This window comes from Pseudophryne corroboree, chromosome 2, assembly GCF_028390025.1.
Source record: "Pseudophryne corroboree isolate aPseCor3 chromosome 2, aPseCor3.hap2, whole genome shotgun sequence".
In the NCBI taxonomy this organism is placed as follows: Eukaryota; Metazoa; Chordata; class Amphibia; order Anura; family Myobatrachidae; genus Pseudophryne; species Pseudophryne corroboree.
Window position 1 is genome coordinate 675176497 of NC_086445.1, and position 19453 is coordinate 675195949.

At 46.4% G+C, this 19453-nt stretch overlaps 1 protein-coding gene across 1 annotated transcript in view; it reads right to left on the reverse strand.

The window, feature by feature from the left end:
* The window catches only part of BLACAT1 (BLACAT1 overlapping LEMD1 locus), a 32982-nt gene extending 17110 nt beyond the window's left edge, over positions 1 to 15872 (reverse strand). The window contains exon 1 of the mRNA XM_063955135.1: positions 15544 to 15872. Within this exon, the coding sequence (XP_063811205.1) occupies positions 15544 to 15548 (5 nt within the window). The 5' untranslated portion in view covers positions 15549 to 15872. The remainder of the gene's footprint in view (positions 1 to 15543) is intronic.
* Positions 15873 to 19453: the final 3581 nt, after the last annotated feature.

A 19453-nucleotide genomic window follows, 5' to 3' on the forward strand; every position in this document is an offset into this window, starting at 1 on the left:
CAGGGTGGTCACTTACATATCACCCACTTGCAGACTGTCTTGACCAACAAGCATTTGGGCATGAAAATGGTGGTAAAGCGGGCACAGACACCAGATTTCATCATTTTGAATAAGAAGCTGTAGCTGTGCAAGGGTTAAACAGCGTTTGTCAAAAGATTTGTCACTTGAACCTCACACAGGGTGGTCACTTACATATCACCCACTTGCAGTTTGTCTTGACCAACAAGCATTTGGGCATGAAAATGGTGGCAAAGCGGGCACAGATACCAGATTTCATCATTTTGAATAAGAAGCTGTAGCTGTGCATGGGTTAAACAGCGTTGGTCAACAGATTTGACACTTGAAACTCACACAGGGTGGTCACTTACATGTCACCCACTTGCAGTTTGTCTTGACCAACAAGCATTTGGGCATGAAAATGGTGGTAAAGCGGGCACAGACAGCAGATTTCATCATTTTGAATAAGAAGCTGTAGCTGTGCAAGGATTAAACAGCGTTGATCAAAAGATTTGACACTTGAAACTCACACAGGGTGGTCACTTACATATCACCCACTTGCAAGTTGCCTTGACCAACAAGCATTTGGGCATGAAAATGGTGGCAAAGCGGGCACAGATACCAGAAATCATCATTTTGAATAAGAAGCTGTAGCTGTGCATGGGTTAAACAGCGTTGGTCAAAAGATTTGACACTTGAACCTCACACAGGATGGTCACTTACATATCACCCACTTGCAATTTGCCTTGACCAACAGGCATTTGGGCATGAAAATGGTGGTAAAGCGGGCACAGATACCAGAGTTCATCATTTTGAATAAGAAGCTGTAGCTGTGCAAGGATTAAACAGCGTTGATCAAAAGATTTGACACTTGAAACTCACACAGGGTGGTCACTTACATATCACCCACTTGCAAGTTGCCTTGACCAACAAGCATTTGGGCATGAAAATGGTGGTAAAGCGGGCACAGACAGCAGATTTCATCATTTTGAATAAGAAGCTGTAGCAACTTGCAAGTGGGTGATATGTAAGTGACCACCCTGTGTGGGTTTCAAGTGTCAAATCTTTTGACCAACGCTGTTTAACCCTTGCACAGCTACAGCTTCTTATTCAAAATGATGAAATCTGGTGTCTGTGCCCGCCTTGCCACCATTTTCATGCCCAAATGCTTGTTTGTCAAGGCAAATTGCAAGTGGGTGATATGTAAGTGACCACCCTGTGTGAGTTTCAAGTGTCAAATCTTTTGACCAACGCTGTTTAACCCTTGCACAGCTACAGCTTCTTATTCAAAATGATGAAATCTGGTGTCTGTGCCCGCTTTACCACCATTTTCATGCCCAAATGCTTGTTGGTCAATGCAACTTGCAAGTGGGTGATATGTAAGTGACCACCCTGTGTGAGTTTCAAGTGTCAAATCTGTTGACCAACGCTGTTTAACCCTTGCACAACTACAGCTTCTTATTCAAAATGATGAAATCTGGTATCTGTGCCCGCTTTACCACCATTTTCATGCCCAAATGCTTCTTGGTCAAGGCAAATTGCAAGTGGGTGATATGTAAGTGACCACCCTGTGTAAGTTTCAAATCTGTTGACCAACGCTGTTTAACCCTTGCACAGCTACAGCTTCTTATTCAAAATTATGAAATCTGGTGTCTGTGCCCGCTTTACCACCATTTCCATGCCCAAATGCTTGTTGGTCAAGGCAAATTGCATGTGGGTGATATGTAAGTGACCACCCTGTGTGGGTTTCAAGTGTCAAATCTTTTGACCAACGCTGTTTAACCCTTGCACAGCTACAGCTTCTTATTCAAAATGATGAAATCTGGTGTCTGTGCCCGCTTTACCACCATTTTCATGCCCAAATGCTTGTTGGTCAAGACAAACTGCAAGTGGGTGATATGTAAGTGACCACCCTGTGTGAGGTTCAAGTGTCAAATCTTTTGACCAACGCTGTTTAACACTTGCACAGCTACAGCTTCTTATTCAAAATGATGAAATCTGGTATCTGTGCCCGCTTTACCACCATTTTCATGCCCAAATGCTTGTTGGTCAAGGCAAATTGCAAGTGGGTGATATGTAAGTGACCACCCTGTGTGAGTTTCAAGTCTCAAATCTGTTGACCAACGCTGTTTAACCCTTGCACAACTACAGCTTCTTATTCAAAATGATGAAATCTGGTGTCTGTGCCCGCTTTACCACCATTTTCATGCCCAAATGCTTGTTGGTCAAGGCAAATTGCAAGTGGGTGATATGTAAGTGACCACCCTGTGTGAGTTTCAAGTGTCAAATCTTTTGACCAATGCTGTTTAACCCTTGCACAGCTACAGCTTCTTATTCAAAATGATGAAATGTGGTATCTGTGCCCGCTTTACCACCATTTTCATGCCCAAATGCCTGTTGGTCAAGGCAAATTGCAAGTGGGTGATATGTAAGTGACCACCCTGTGTGAGTTTCAAGTGTCAAATCTTTTGACCAACGCTGTTTAACCCTTGCACAGCTACAGCTTCTTATTCAAAATGATGAAATCTGGTGTCTGTGCCCGCTTTACCACCATTTTCATGCCCAAATGCTTGTTGGTCAAGACAAACTGCAAGTGGGTGATAATAAGAATTTACTTACCGATAATTCTATTTCTCGGAGTCCGTAGTGGATGCTGGGGTTCCTGAAAGGACCATGGGGAATAGCGGCTCCGCAGGAGACAGGGCACAAAAAAGTAAAGCTTTACTAGGTCAGGTGGTGTGCACTGGCTCCTCCCCCTATGACCCTCCTCCAGACTCCAGTTAGGTACTGTGCCCGGACGAGCATACACAATAAGGGAGGCATTTTGAATCCCGGGTAAGACTCATACCAGCCACACCAATCACACCGTACAACTTGTGATCTAAACCCAGTTAACAGTATGACAACAGAAAGGGCCTCTTAAAGATGGCTCCTTAACAATAACCCGAATTAGTTAACAATAACTATGTACAAGTATTGCAGATAATCCGCACTTGGGATGGGCGCCCAGCATCCACTACGGACTCCGAGAAATAGAATTATCGGTAAGTAAATTCTTATTTTCTCTATCGTCCTAAGTGGATGCTGGGGTTCCTGAAAGGACCATGGGGATTATACCAAAGCTCCCAAACGGGCGGGAGAGTGCGGATGACTCTGCAGCACCGAATGAGAGAACTCCAGGTCCTCCTTTGCCAGGGTATCAAATTTGTAAAATTTTACAAACGTGTTCTCCCCCGACCACGTAGCTGCTCGGCAGAGTTGTAATGCCGAGACCCCTCGGGCAGCCGCCCAAGATGAGCCCACCTTCCTTGTGGAGTGGGCTTTTACAGTTTTAGGCTGTGGCAGGCCTGCCACAGAATGTGCAAGTTGAATTGTGTTACAAATCCAACGAGCAATCGACTGCTTAGAAGCAGGTGCGCCCAACTTGTTGGGTGCATACAATATAAACAGCGAGTCAGATTTTCTGACTCCAGCCGTCCTTGCAATGTATATTTTTAAGGCTCTGACAACGTCCAACAACTTGGAGTCCTCCAAGTCGCTAGTGGCCGCAGGCACCACAATAGGTTGGTTCAGATGAAATGCTGATACCACTTTAGGGAGAAAATGCGGACGAGTCCGCAGTTCTGCCCTATCCGAATGGAAGATTAGATAAGGACTTTTATAAGATAAAGCCGCCAATTCAGATACTCTCCTGGCAGAGGCCAGGGCTAGTAACATAGTCACTTTCAATGTGAGATATTTCAAATCCACCTTTTTCAATGGTTCAAACCAATGGGATTTGAGGAAATCTAAAACTACATTTAGATCCCACGGTGCCACCGGAGGCACCACAGGAGGCTGTATATGCAGTACTCCCTTGACAAAAGTCTGGACCTCAGGGACAGAGGCCAATTCTTTTTGGAAGAATATTGACAGGGCCGAAATTTGAACCTTAATGGATCCCAATTTGAGACCCATAGATAATCCTGATTGCAGGAAATGTAGGAAACGACCCAGTTGGAATTCCTCCGTCGGAACCCTCCGATCCTCGCACCACGCTACATATTTTCGCCAAATGCGGTGATAATGTTTCACGGTGACTTCCTTCCGTGCCTTAATCAAGGTAGGAATGACTTCTTCTGGAATGCCTTTCCCTTTTAGGATCTGGCGTTCAACCGCCATGCCGTCAAACGCAGCCGCGGTAAGTCTTGAAAAAGACAGGGACCCTGCTGTAGCAGGTCCCTTCTCAGAGGTAGAGGCCACGGTTCGTCCGTGAGCATCTCTTGAAGTTCCGGATACCAAGTCCTTCTCGGCCAATCCGGAACCACTAGTATTGTTCTTACTCTTCTTTGCCGTATGATCTTCAAAACCTTTGGTATGAGCGGCAGAGGAGGAAACACATACACTGACTGGTACACCCAAGGAGTTACCAGTGCGTCCACAGCTATTGCCTGTGGATCTCTTGACCTGGCGCAATATTTGTCCAGTTTCTTGTTGAGGCGAGACGCCATCATGTCTACAATTGGTCTTTCCCAACGGTCTATTAACATGTTGAAGACTTCTGGATGTAGACCCCACTCTCCCGGATGAAGATCGTGTCTGCTGAGGAAGTCTGCTTCCCAGTTGTCCACGCCCGGGATGAACACTGCTGACAGTGCTATCACGTGATTCTCCGCCCAGCGAAGAATCTTGGCAGCTTCTGCCATTGCACTCCTGCTTCTTGTGCCGCCCTGCCTGTTTACATGGGCGACCGCCGTGATGTTGTCCGACTGAATCAACACCGGCTTTCCTTGCAGGAGAAGTTCCGCCTGGCTTAGAGCATTGTAGATTGCTCTTAGTTCCAGAATGTTTATGTGAAGAGACTTTTCCAGACTCGTCCATACTCCCTGGAAGTTTCTTCCTTGTGTGACTGCTCCCCAGCCTCTCAGGCTGGCGTCCGTGGTCACCAGGATCCAATCCTGAATGCCGAATCTGCGGCCTTCTAATAGGTGAGCCTTCTGCAACCACCACAGAAGTGACACCCTTGTCTTTGGTGACAGGGTTATTCGCAGGTGCATCTGCAGATGCGACCCTGACCATTTGTCCAACAGATCCCTTTGGAATATTCTTGCATGGAATCTGCCGAATGGAATTGCTTCGTAAGAAGCCACCATTTTTCCCAGGACTCTTGTGCATTGATGTACTGACACTTTTCCTGGTTTTAGGAGGTTCCTGACCAGATCGGATAACTCCTTGGCTTTTTCCTCTGGAAGGAAAACCTTTTTCTGAACCGTGTCCAGAATCATTCCTAGGAACAGCAGACGAGTTGTCGGGATTAAATGGGATTTTGGAATATTCAGAATCCACCCGTGTTGTCTTAGCACCTCTTGAGATAGTGCTAAAGCTGTCTCCAGCTGTTCTCTGGACCTTGCCCTTATTAGGAGATCGTCCAAGTATGGGATAACTAATACGCCTTTTCTTCGAAGAAGAATCATCATCTCGGCCATTACCTTGGTAAAGACCCGAGGCGCCGTGGACAATCCGAACGGCAGCGTCTGAAACTGATAGTGACAGTTTTGAACAATGAACCTGAGGTACCCCTGGTGTGCGGGGTAAATCGGAACGTGTAGATACGCATCCTTGATGTCCAAGGATACCATAAAGTCCCCTTCTTCCAGGTTCGCTATCACTGCTCTGAGTGACTCCATCTTGAACTTGAACTTTTTTATGTAGAGGTTCAAGGACTTCAGATTTAGAATAGGCCTTACCGAGCCATCCGGCTTCGGTACCACAAATAGAGTGGAATAATACCCCTTTCCTTGTTGTAATAGGGGTACTTTGACTATCACCTGCTGAGCGTACAGCTTGTGAATGGCTTCCAACACCCTCTCCCTTTCGGAAGAGACGGTTGGTAAGGCAGACTTCAGGAAACGATGAGGAGGATCCGTCTCTAATTCCAACCTGTACCCCTGAGATATTATCTGCAGGATCCAGGGGTCTACCTGCGAGTGAGCCCACTGCGCGCTGTAATTTTTGAGACGGCCCCCCACTGTCCCCGAGTCCGCTTGAGAGGCCCCAGCGTCATGCTGAGGTTTTTGCAGGAGCCGGGGAGGGCTTCTGTTCCTGGGAAGGAGCTGCCTGTTGGTGTCTCTTCCCTCTTCCTCTGCCTCGTGGCAGGTACGACAAGCCCTTTGCTCTCTTATTTTTGTAGGAGCGAAAAGGCTGCGGTTGAAAGGTCGGTGCCTTTCTCTGTTGGGGAGTGACTTGAGGTAAAAAAGTGGATTTCCCGGCAGTAGCCGTGGCCACCAAGTCTGATAGACCAACTCCAAATAACTCCTCCCCTTTATACGGCAAAACCTCCATGTGACGTTTTGAATCCGCATCGCCTGTCCACTGTCGTGTCCATAAGGCTCTTCTGGCTGAAATGGACATAGCACTCACCCGAGATGCCAGTGTGCAAATATCCCTCTGTGCATCACGCATATAGATAAATGCATCCTTTATTTGTTCTAACGACAGTAAAACATTGTCCCTATCTAGGGTATCAATATTTTCAATCAGGGATTCTGACCAAACTACTCCAGCACTGCACATCCAGGCAGTTGCTATAGCTGGTCGTAGTATAACACCTGCATGTGTGTATATATTCTTTTGAATAACTTCCATCTTTCTATCTGATGGATCCTTAAGTGCGGCCGTCTCAGGAGAGGGTAACGCCACTTGTTTGGATAAGCGTGTGAGCGCCTTGTCCACCTTAGGGGGTGTTTCCCAGCGCGCCCTAACCTCTGGCGGGAAAGGGTATAATGCCAATAACTTTTTTTGAAATTATCAACTTTTTATCAGGAGCAACCCACGCTTCATCACACACGTCATTTAATTCTTCTGATTCAGGAAAAACTGTTTGTAGTTTTTTCACACCATACATAATACCCTGTTTTACGGTATCTGTAGTATCAGCTAAATGTAACGTCTCCTTCATTGCCAAAATCATATAACGTGTGGCCCTACTGGAAAATACGTTTGAATTTCTACCGTCGTCACTGGAATCAGTGCCCGTGTCTGGGTCTGTGTCGACCGACTGAGGCAAAGGGCGTTTTACAGCCCCTGACGGTGTTTGAGGCGCCTGGACAGGCATTAATTGATTGTCCGGCCGCCTCATGTCCTCAACTGACTGTTTAAGGGAAGATAATCACGTAATTCCACAAATAAAGGCATCCATTCTGGTGTCGACCCCCTGGGGGGTGACATCTGCATATTTGGCAATTGCTCCGCCTCCACACCAATATCGTCCTCATACATGTCGACACCACGTACCGACACACACCGCAAACTCACAGGGAATGCTCTAATGAAGACAGGACCCACTAGCCCTTTTGGGGAGACAGAGGGAGAGTCTGCCAGCACACACCACAAAGCGCTATATATACAAGGGATATCCTTATATTAAGTGCTCCCTTATAGCTGCTTTAATATATATATATATATAGCCATTAATGTGCCCCCCCTCTCTGTTTTACCCTGTTTCTGTAGTGCAGTGCAGGGGAGAGACCTGGGAGCCGTTCTGACCAGCGGAGCTGTGACAGAAAATGGCGCCGTGTGCTGAGGAGATAGGCCCCGCCCCTTTTTCGGCGGGTTCTTCTCCCGCTATTTTTCCAGTCAGGCAGGGGTTAAATATCTCCATATAGCCCCTATGGGCTATATGTGAGGTATTTTTAGCCTTGTATAAGGTTTATATTTGCCTCTCAGAGCGCCCCCCCCCAGCGCTCTGCACCCTCAGTGACTGCCCAGTGAAGTGTGCTGAGAGGAAAATGGCGCACAGCTGCAGTGCTGTGCGCTACCTTATGAAGACTGAGGAGTCTTCAGCCGCCGGTTTCCGGACCTCTTCACGCTTCAGCATCTGCAAGGGGGTCGGCGGCGCGGCTCCGGGACCGGACTCCACGGCTGGGCCTGTGTTCGATCCCTCTGGAGCTAATGGTGTCCAGTAGCCAAGCAGCAAATCCACTCTGCATGCAGGTGAGTTTACTACTTTCCCCCTAAGTCCCACGTTGCAGTGATCCTGTTGCCAGCAGGACTCACTGTAAAGAAAAAAAAAACCTAAACTAAACTTTCTCTAAGCAGCTCTTTAGGAGAGCCACCTAGATTGCACCCTTCTCGTTCGGGCACAAAATCTAACTGGAGTCTGGAGGAGGGTCATAGGGGGAGGAGCCAGTGCACACCACCTGACCTAGTAAAGCTTTACTTTTTTGTGCCCTGTCTCCTGCGGAGCCGCTATTCCCCATGGTCCTTTCAGGAACCCCAGCATCCACTTAGGACGATAGAGAAATGTAAGGGACCACCCTGTGTGAGTTTCAAGTGTCAAATCTGTTGACCAACGCTGTTTAACCCTTGCACAACTACAGCTTCTTATTCAAAATGATGAAATCTGGTGTCTGTGCCCGCTTTACCACCATTTTCATGCCCAAATGCTTGTTGGTCAAGACAAACTGCAAGTGGGTGATATGTAAGTGACCACCCTGTGTGAGGTTCAAGTATCAAATCTTTTGACCAACGCTGTTTAACCCTTGCACAGCTACAGCTTCTTATTCAAAATGATGAAATCTGGTGTCTGTGCCCGCTTTACCACAATTTTCATGCCCAAATGCTTGTTGGTCAAGACAAACTGCAAGTGGGTGATTTGTAAGTGACCACCCTGTGTGAGTTTCAAGTATCAAATCTTTTCACCAACGCTGTTTAACCCTTGCACAACTACAGCTTCTTATTCAAAATGATGAAATCTGGTGTCTGTGCCCGCCTTACCACCATTTTCATGCCCAAATCATTTTTGTTTAATGCAAAATGTCATGTAAATTGGTGTAAGGGACACTATTTGAAGTTTATGCAATGTTGACTTAGTGATCTATCCTTATTTAATTTATTTTAATATAATAATTTCTGAATAAGAAGCTGGAGCCGAATAAGAAGTGAATAAGAAGCTGGAGCCGAATAAGAAGTGAATAAGAAGCTGGCCGAATAAGAAGCTAACTTCAGCCTCGTAAACATGAGATGCATTATTATGTATTATTATCAATATTTCTCTAACGTCCTAAGTGGATGCTGGGGACTCCGTAAGGACCATGGGGAATAGCGGCTCCGCAGGAGACTGGGCACAAAGTAAAAAGCTTTAGGACTACCTGGTGTGCACTGGCTCCTCCCCCTATGACCCTCCTCCAAGCCTCAGTTAAGATTTTGTGCCCGAACGAGAAGGGTGCAATCTAGGTGGCTCTCCTGAGCTGCTTAGAGAAAAAGTTTAAAGTAGGTTTTTTACTTTCAGTGAGACCTGCTGGCAACAGGCTCACTGCATCGAGGGACTAAGGGGAGAAGAAGCGAACTCACCTGCGTGCAGAGTGGATTGGGCTTCTTAGGCTACTGGACATTAGCTCCAGAGGGACGATCACAGGCCCAGCCATGGATGGGTCCCGGAGCCGCGCCGCCGTCCCCCTTACAGAGCCAGAAGACTGAAGAGTCCGGAAAATCGGCGGCAGAAGACGTCCTGTCTTCATTAAGGTAGCGCACAGCACCGCAGCTGTGCGCCATTGCTCTCAGCACACTTCACACTCCGGTCACTGAGGGTGCAGGGCGCTCTGAGACGCAATAGAAATACCTTTTTTTTGGCTAAAAATACATCACATATAGCTCCTGGGCTATATGGATGTATTTAACCCCTGCCTAAATTACAATAAAAAAGCGGGAGAAAGGCCACCGAAAAAGGGGCGGGGCCTATCTCCTCAGCACACAAGCGCCATTTTTTCCTCACAGCTCCGTTGGAGGAAGGCTCCCTGACTCTCCCCTGCAGTCCTGCACTACAGAAACAGGGTAAAACAAGAGAGGGGGGGCATAAAATTGGCATATAAAGATATACAGCAGCTATATTAGGGAAAAACACTTATATAAGGTTATCCCTGTATATATATAGCGCTCTGGTGTGTGCTGGCAAACTCTCCCTCTGTCTCCCCAAAGGGCTAGTGGGGTCCTGTCCTCTATCAGAGCATTCCCTGTGTGTGTGCGGTGTGTCGGTACGTTGTGTCGACATGTATGAGGAGGAAAATGGTGTGGAGGCGGAGCAATTGCCTGTGTTAGTGATGTCACCCTCTAGGGAGTCGACACCTGACTGGATGATCTTATGGAAAGAATTACGTGATAGTGTCAGCACTTTACAAAAGTCTGTTGACGACATGAGACAGCCGGATAATCAGTTAATACAGGCGTCTCAAACACCGTCAGGGGCTCTAAAGCGCCCGTTACATCAGGTCGATACAGACACAGACACGGACACTGACTCCAGTGTCGACGGTGAAGAAACAAACGTATTTTCCAGTAGGGCTACACGTTACATGATCACGGCAATGAAGGAGGTTTTGAACATTTCTGATACTACAAGTACCACAAAAAAGGGTATTATGTGGGGTGTGAAAAAACTACCCGTAGTTTTTCCTGAATCAGATGAATTAAATGAGGTGTGTGATGAAGCGTGGGTTTCCCCCGATAAAAAACTGCTAATTTCTAAAAAATTATTGGCATTATACCCTTTCCCGCCAGAGGTTAGGGCGCGCTGGGAAACACCCCCTAGGGTGGATAAGGCGCTCACACGCTTATCAAAACAAGTGGCGTTACCGTCTCCTGATACGGCCGCCCTCAAGGAACCAGCTGATAGGAAGCTGGAAAATGTCCTAAAAAGTATATACACACATACTGGTATTATACTGCGACCAGCAATCGCCTCATCCTGGATGTGCAGTGCTGGGGTGGCTTGGTCGGATTCCCTGACTGAAAATATTGATACCCTGGACAGGGACAATATATTATTGACTATAGAGCGTTTAAAAGATGCGTTTCTATATATGCGAGATGCACAGAGGGATATTTGCACTCTGGCATCAAGAGTAAGTGCGATGTCCATTTTTGCCAGAAGAGGATTATGGACGCGACAGTGGTCAGGGGATGCGGATTCCAAACGGCATATGGAAGTATTGCCGTATAAAGGGGAGGAGTTATTTGGGGTCGGTCTATCGGACTTGGTGACCACGGCAACGGCCGGGAAATCCACCTTTCTACCCCAAGTCACCTCGCAGCAGAAAAAGATACCGTCTTTTCAGGCTCAGTCCTTTCGTCCCCATAAGGGCAAGCGGGCAAAAGGCCACTCATATCTGCCCCGGGGCAGAGGAAAGGGAAAAAGACTGCAGCAGACAGCCTCTTCCCACGAACAGAAGCCCTCCCCCGCTTCTGCCAAGTCCTCAGCATGACGCTGGGGCCTTACAAGCGGACTCAGGCACGGTGGGGGCCCGTCTCAAGATTTTCAGCGCGCAGTGGGCTCACTCGCAAGTGGACCCCTGGATCCTGCAGGTAGTATCTCAGGGGTACAAATTGGAATTCGAGACGTCTCCCCCTCGCCGGTTCCTGAAGTCTGCTTTACCAACGTCTCCCCCCGACAGGGAGGCGATATTGGAAGCCATTCACAAGCTGTATTCCCAGCAGGTGATAATCAAGGTACCCCTCCTACAACAGGGAAAGGGGTATTATTCCACGCTGTTTGTGGTACCGAAGCCGGACGGCTCGGTGAGACCCATTTTAAATCTGAAATCCTTGAACACTTACATAAGAAGGTTCAAGTTCAAGATGGAGTCACTCAGAGCAGTGATAGCGAACCTGGAAGAAGGGGACTATATGGTGTCTCTGGACATCAAGGATGCTTACCTCCATGTCCCAATTTGCCCTTCTCACCAAGGGTACCTCAGGTTTGTGGTACAGAACTGTCATTATCAGTTTCAGACGCTGCCGTTTGGATTGTCCACGGCACCCCGGGTCTTTACCAAGGTAATGGCCGAAATGATGATTCTTCTTCGAAGAAAAGGCGTCTTAATTATCCCTTACTTGGACGATCTCCTGATAAGGGCAAGGTCCAGAGAACAGTTAGAGGTCGGAGTAGCACTATCTCAAATAGTACTACGACAGCACGGTTGGATTCTAAATATTCCAAAATCGCAGCCGATTCCGACGACACGTCTGCTGTTCCTAGGGATGATTCTGGACACAGTACAGAAAAAGGTGTTTCTCCCGGAGGAGAAAGCCAGGGAGTTATCCGACCTAGTCAGGAACCTCCTAAGACCAGGCCAGGTGTCAGTGCATCAATGCACAAAGGTCCTGGGAAAGATGGTGGCTTCTTACGAAGCGATTCCATTCGGCAGATTCCACGCAAGAACTTTTCAGTGGGATCTGCTGGACAAATGGTCCGGATCGCATCTTCAAATGCATCAGCGGATAACCCTGTCTCCAAGGACAAGGGTGTCTCTCCTGTGGTGGTTACAGAGTGCTCATCTCCTAGAGGGCCGCAGATTCGGCATTCAGGATTGGGTCCTGGTGACCACGGATGCCAGCCTGAGAGGCTGGGGAGCAGTCACACAGGGAAAAAATTTCCAGGGCTTGTGGTCAAGCATGGAAACGTCACTTCACATAAATATCCTGGAACTAAGGGCCATTTACAATGCCCTAAGTCAGGCAAGGCCTCTGCTTCAGGGTCAGTCGGTGTTGATCCAGTCGGACAACATCACGGCAGTCGCCCACGTAAACAGTCAGGGCGGCACAAGAAGCAGGAGGGCAATGACGGAAGTTGCAAGGATTCTTCGCTGGGCGGAAAATCATGTGATAGCACTGTCAGCAGTGTTCATTCCGGGAGTGGACAACTGGGAAGCAGACTTCCTCAGCAGACACGATCTCCACCCGGGGGAGTGGGGACTTCACCCAGAAGTCTTCCACATGATTGTGAACCGTTGGGAAAAACCAAAGGTGGACATGATGGCGTCCCACCTCAACAAAAAACTGGACAGATATTGCGCCAGGTCAAGGGACCCTCAGGCAATAGCTGTGGACGCTCTGGTAACACCGTGGGTGTACCGATCAGTGTATGTGTTCCCTCCTCTGCCTCTCATACCCAAGGTATTGAGAATCATAAGAAGGAGAGGAGTAAAGACTATACTCGTGGCTCCGGATTGGCCAAGAAGGACTTGGTACCCGGAACTTCAAGAGATGCTCACGGAAGACCCGTGGCCTCTACCTCTAAGAAAGGACCTGCTCCAGCAGGGACCATGTCTGTTTCAAGACTTACCGCGGCTGCGTTTGACGGCATGGCGGTTGAACGCCGGATCCTGAAGGAAAAAGGCATTCCGGATGAAGTCATCCCTACCCTGATCAAAGCCAGGAAGGATGTAACTGTGCAACATTATCACCGTATTTGGCGTAAATATGTTGCGTGGTGTGAGGCCAGGAAGGCCCCTACAGAGGAATTTCAACTGGGTCGTTTCCTGCATTTCCTGCAAACAGGACTGTCTATGGGCCTAAAATTAGGGTCCATTAAGGTTCAAATTTCGGCCCTGTCAATATTCTTCCAAAAAGAACTAGCTTCAGTTCCTGAAGTTCAGACGTTTGTCAAGGGGGTACTGCATATACAGCCTCCTTTTGTGCCTCCAGTGGCACCTTGGGATCTCAATGTAGTTTTGGGATTCCTAAAATCACATTGGTTTGAACCACTCACCACTGTGGACTTAAAATATCTCACATGGAAAGTGGTAATGATGTTAGCCCTGGCTTCAGCCAGGCGTGTATCAGAATTGGCGGCTTTATCCTATAAAAGCCCTTACCTAATTTTTCATACGGATAGGGCAGAATTGAGGACTCGGCCTCAATTTCTTCCTAAGGGGGTTTCAGCATTTCACTTAAACCAGCCTATTGTGGTGCCTGCGGCTACTAGGGACTTGGAGGATTCCAAGTTGCTAGACGTAGTCAGGGCCCTGAAAATATATGTTTCCAGGACGGCTGGAGTCAGAAAATCTGACTCGCTGTTTATCCTGTATGCACCCAACAAGCTGGGTGCTCCTGCTTCTAAGCAGACGATTGCTCGTTGGATTTGTAGTACAATTCAGCTTGCACATTCTGTGGCAGGCCTGCCACAGCCAAAATCTGTAAAAGCCCATTCCACACGGAAAGTGGGCTCATCTTGGGCGGCTGCCCGAGGGGTCTCGGCTTTACAACTTTGCCGAGCAGCTACTTGGTCAGGGGCAAACACGTTTGCTAAATTCTACAAATTTGATACCCTGGCTGAGGAGGACCTGAAGTTCTCTCATTCGGTGCTGCAGAGTCATCCGCACTCTCCCGCCCGTTTGGGAGCTTTGGTATAATCCCCATGGTCCTTACGGAGTCCCCAGCATCCACTTAGGATGTTAGAGAAATAAGAATTTACTTACCGATAATTCTATTTCTCATAGTCCGTAGTGGATGCTGGGCGCCCATCCCAAGTGCGGATTGTCTGCAATACTTGTACATAGTTATTGTTACAAAAATCGGGTTATTATTGTTGTGAGCCATCTTTTCAGAGGCTCCTTTGTTATCATGCTGTTAACTGGGTTCAGATCACAAGTTGTACGGTGTGATTGGTGTGGCTGGTTTGAGTCTTACCCGGGATTCAAAATCCTTCCTTATTGTGTACGCTCGTCCGGGCACAGTATCCTAACTGAGGCTTGGAGGAGGGTCATAGGGGGAGGAGCCAGTGCACACCAGGTAGTCCTAAAGCTTTTTACTTTGTGCCCAGTCTCCTGCGGAGCCGCTATTCCCCATGGTCCTTACGGAGTCCCCAGCATCCACTACGGACTATGAGAAATAGAATTATCGGTAAGTAAATTCTTATTTTACATTAAAAAGGTACATATATTACCAATGTATACTCTTTACCTAAAGTACTAGCATAGCATCTTAACTAAAACTAATAGGGTCTCTTACATTAGTATATAACAATCCTAAATATACTGTGATAAAAATGAGTATACAGACAACAAGCAGGGTAAAAAAAAATGTATAATGTCATTATTACTCTCTTAGCAAATGAAACGCAGGTAAATATGAGACAGAAACACAATACTTATCTTACGGTTGTAACACATAACCCATCTACTGTACATGTAATATAAAGAAGTTATCTATCTACCATCTGATACTACAAAACAGACACCTTAATCCTAGTATGCAAACATCTCATATCATCTACCACATCTCAGCATGCAGACATCACATACCTTTTGCTTAGTTGCTTAGTCCTAACACAGCGGTGCTATACACATATCACCTCCTACAGACTTAGACATACAAACCACATCAGGCATCACATATATTTAATAATATATAGAAATAATCTTAATACCTCTTCCTAATAGAGAGGCATCACATACGCAAAGCTTGTCTTTTTAATTAGGTAACAATATACAAGTACACTACAAATCTTGCCTATCATTCAGATATACCAGATACATGGATCAGACACACACACGCGCACACACACCCCCCTATAAAACATAAAGCATAGACCCTCTCGGGCAAGAAAATATCAACTAGAAACATCTGCAAATCTGGAAAGCCCTCACCTGGCTCTAAGCCAGAGACCTTCCCACCCCACAAGGCAGTCCCACATCTCTGATGAGTAGACCCTAAAAGCTTTGTCTATGAAATTTCAGGATTGTCGCAGCTTTACCTATTCCTGCATTCTTATTTATCAGGCTAAACACAAACCTCATGCTTTCCCCTTATGCATATGTTTGTAGTATATTGTTTCTCTTTCTCTTGCAGTCACATTTCTGTATCAAAGTCTGTTTTCTCCTATTTTCATGTGTGATCTTTCTTTCCTCCTGTTCTCCCAGAAAGGGACCCATCAGGCCTGCATGAACACTTCAGATGTATGAAGGAGGGAGTATGGGGGGGTGAAGTGGGTGAGATTGGAGGGGGGAGTAGAGGGTTAGGGAGGCAGAGCTAGTGGGAAGGGGGGTCAGGTATTTTGCCTTCTCTATTCCTGAAGGAGCCAGTTAACAAAGGCTCCTTTCAGCTGTTTCTGGTCTGTGAAACAGAAAATGCAACAGGCTATTATGTGAGTCCCATCTCCACACCTCCCAATCAGACCACGGAACAGCTATTAACTAAGCTATGCACCTGCTCTCATCCTCTGCTCACACTCAGCCTCCCCTCTGCAGGTGCCCACTACCTATGCAGTTTCTTCTCATAAATGATTTTTAAAACCAACAAATACTTTTATAAAAGTAAAGGATGGAATAGACTGAATAGTAACAAACAGTTCAATGTGCATTAAAACAATGTTTACTAGTGAATTACATATATGTTTTACTTTATATTTTAAATATTATTGAAAATTAGCGATAGTGTTACTGTAACAAGACTAGAGTGCAGAGTAAAATTAGGAGCTAATGATATAATAATATAATGTCCAAGATAATCCATGTGTGTATATACCACCAGTGACACTCCACACCCCCTTACACTGACCCTTCTAACTGGGAAACTAGATATTGCACTAGAGAAATGGATTGGTTTGCAGCCTGTGACTCGATGCACTGATCTTCAGGGTAGGGGACTTCCTAATACTAGAGCACGCTGATATAAAATCCTAGCAAGCTGTCTCACAAAATTCCCCCCAAAATTCATGAATCTTAAATTGTGTCACTGCCAACAAGCTGAGAATTCCATTTGTATTAAGCTTGTGAAACCTACACACATGTACACACAAACTTGCAGCTTTTGGAGCAAAGCTAAAAGGGAGACCTCTAAAGTGTATAATGCATTTAATACAGAATTTTAGCCAATATTTTTTGTAACTTTGTGCATTAAACAAAGTGTGTCTACATTCACACAATTCATTTATGTTTCATATACACCTTATACACACAGCCTGAAGGTCATTTAATACAATATCTTTAATAACTGTGTGTATCAAACAAAGTTTGTGTACATTGAGCCATCAAAAAACAAAGTTTTCACTATCTCACTCTCAGTCAAAAAAGTCCGTATTTCGGAATATTCCGTATTTCGGAATATTTGGATATGGGATACTCAACCTGTAGAACAAATCTAAAAATACAGCACAGGCTTTGCTATAGACTCCTATATGCATTACACACAGTATACCCAGCTTTATCCTTGCATGCTGTGAAATTATTATTAGTCAAAAGTCTGATTTATATTTTGTGTCCAATTTCTAATATGTCATATATTTGTTATTTTTTACCCGTTTAGGATAATTCCTCTTTCAGTATGAGGAATGCCCAGGGCAGAGACCAATAATGTTATATTCAAAATTTACACCAAAACAAAAACATATCTGACCTTAAATAGCCTAAAGTTGCCCATACATGGCGAGTTCTCATTTACTTTTATATGATTAGACAGATTGCATTAGTCAGGGCCAGACTGGCCATCTGGCTGGTCCAACCACACAGAGATTGGGGCTAGCTGAGCAGCGCAGCCTCCTGGTTCTCTGCTCGACAGACCACCGTTTTACCCTCCCACCCCCCACCTGTGGATGGTATTCAGATAGATGGGGACATGCTGTGAGACCAGGCCTCCCTGCCTTGTGGCACAACCCTGTGGGCCATGACCTCGCCCCCTTGGCACATGTGCACAGTGATGTGCCATGGCCGCTTCATGGCCCCAGTCCAGCCCCAGGTCATGCATGAATTCAACATTCATGCGTGACCATATGTGATTATTGTCCATCTGAACATACAGCTGCAAGATAAAATAAAATCCCAACACTTTGAGAATTACGAGAAAGGACATACATTAAAAGAATGACATAGTCAAGTTCCAAGGACTGTCTTACGGATGACAGAAGGCTCCTTATTGGCTTGTGCATATCCAATATTGAGACAAGGGCAAATGTTTACTGGACATGCATAGGCCACAGCCCACAGTAATGTATTTAGTTTCTGAAAACAAAGAAGCCTTTTTCCGGAGTGGTACACTATCCCTCTCAGACGGGTCCAGTTTTTGTAGACCATCTTACGGATGGTCTACTTTCATAAAATGCGAAAGTACAACATATCGTATTGCTACAGTACATAATGTTAAGTGCTACAGCAAAATGGGCATCTGTGATAAATAGGCCCAGTAGTGTTAAAGGGTCAGGAAGCACCACTAAATTAATTGGAATGAAAATCAGATGGATCTGTGGCTCATATTTGAGCATGAAGAGTGGAACAACTTCAGTGCCTATGTGTTTGGAACAGACATTCTTGGTACACAGAAAATTTGGCAGCGAACAGCTAATTATATTGGTAGCAACCTACAATGGCCAGTGGCATGTTCTATAGCATAGCCTCTCATAGCATACCCTAATAAGTCAATCTCTTTAAATGTGTTTTTGCAGAAACACCCACCAACACGGCCATAGTGGGAGGTGAATGACTAGGGACATCTTTTCGTATGGCCTCAATGTACAGTTGCCCAAGGGCCCCAGGAGGGGATCAGTACGAGATCCCGGCGGTTGGAATACCGGCACCGAGATCCCCGACAGGGGGGCGAGCGCAACGCAGCCCCTTGCGGGATCGGTGCCTCTCTACGCTCGGCACACTAATTTATTCTCCCTCTATGGGTGTTGTGGACACCCGCAGAGGGGGACTATGTCGGGATTGTGCCAGTCGGGATTCTGACCGCCAGGATCCTGTCCGGCGGGATCTTGACCGCATCCCCCCAGGAGTATAAGGGCCCAAGGCTGATAGCAGAGGGTCTCCTTTTCCAGGGGTACCAGATTTTTGAAAATCAGAACTGGGGAACCGGAGATATCCGACTTCAAAGCAGAGGTCCCCATCCGAGACTGCTAATTGCTTTTCCCAGTCAGATATCTCGGGTTCTGTCTGACTTACAGTTTTTCGAGAGTATCAGATCTATTTACTAAGCCTTGGATGGAGATAAAGTAGACGGAGATAAAGTAGACGGAGTTAAAGTACCAGCCAATCAGGTCCTAACTGTCATTTTTCAAACACAGCCTGTGACATGGCAGTTAGGAGCTGATTGGCTGGTAATTTATCTCTGTCTACTTTATCTCCGTCCAAGGCTTAGTAAATAGACCCCTATATTCCAAAAGCTGGGACTCTCTCCTTTTGGTGGACACTGGCAGCTTCTCTCTTATATGCCCAGAACCAGAGATATCAGCCTTCCAGCAACTGGTCCCTGCTCCAGCTCCACACGCCTGGTATGCACTTTTATATTTTCGTCAGTGAATTGCTCTGGATTCTGAACTCTGATTCCAAAGTCCCCAGAGCCTCCTAAAAGGTGGGACCCTCTAGTTTTTTTATCCCATTGAAAGCTAGGAAATCTATTTCCAGGAACTGGAAATATCTGCAGTCAAGCAAGTTGCCCTCCCACTGGAAAATTATGAATATTAAGCCCACTCCATTATTCACCCCTCCCCTGCATATTAAACACCCTTACCATCCTGGAAGTCATGTACTTGGGCCTCTTCATTTAGCCCAATTCCCCCTTCTACAATTTAGTATTCTCCCTCCTGCCCCATCTCCCACCATCTGTAAAGGAGTAAATTAGCAGATATGACTGCTCCAGGTTATACATGTTGAGTGGAAGATAGACCGCCCCCGGTATTGCAAAGCTGCCGCTGATAACACAGCCCATCCCT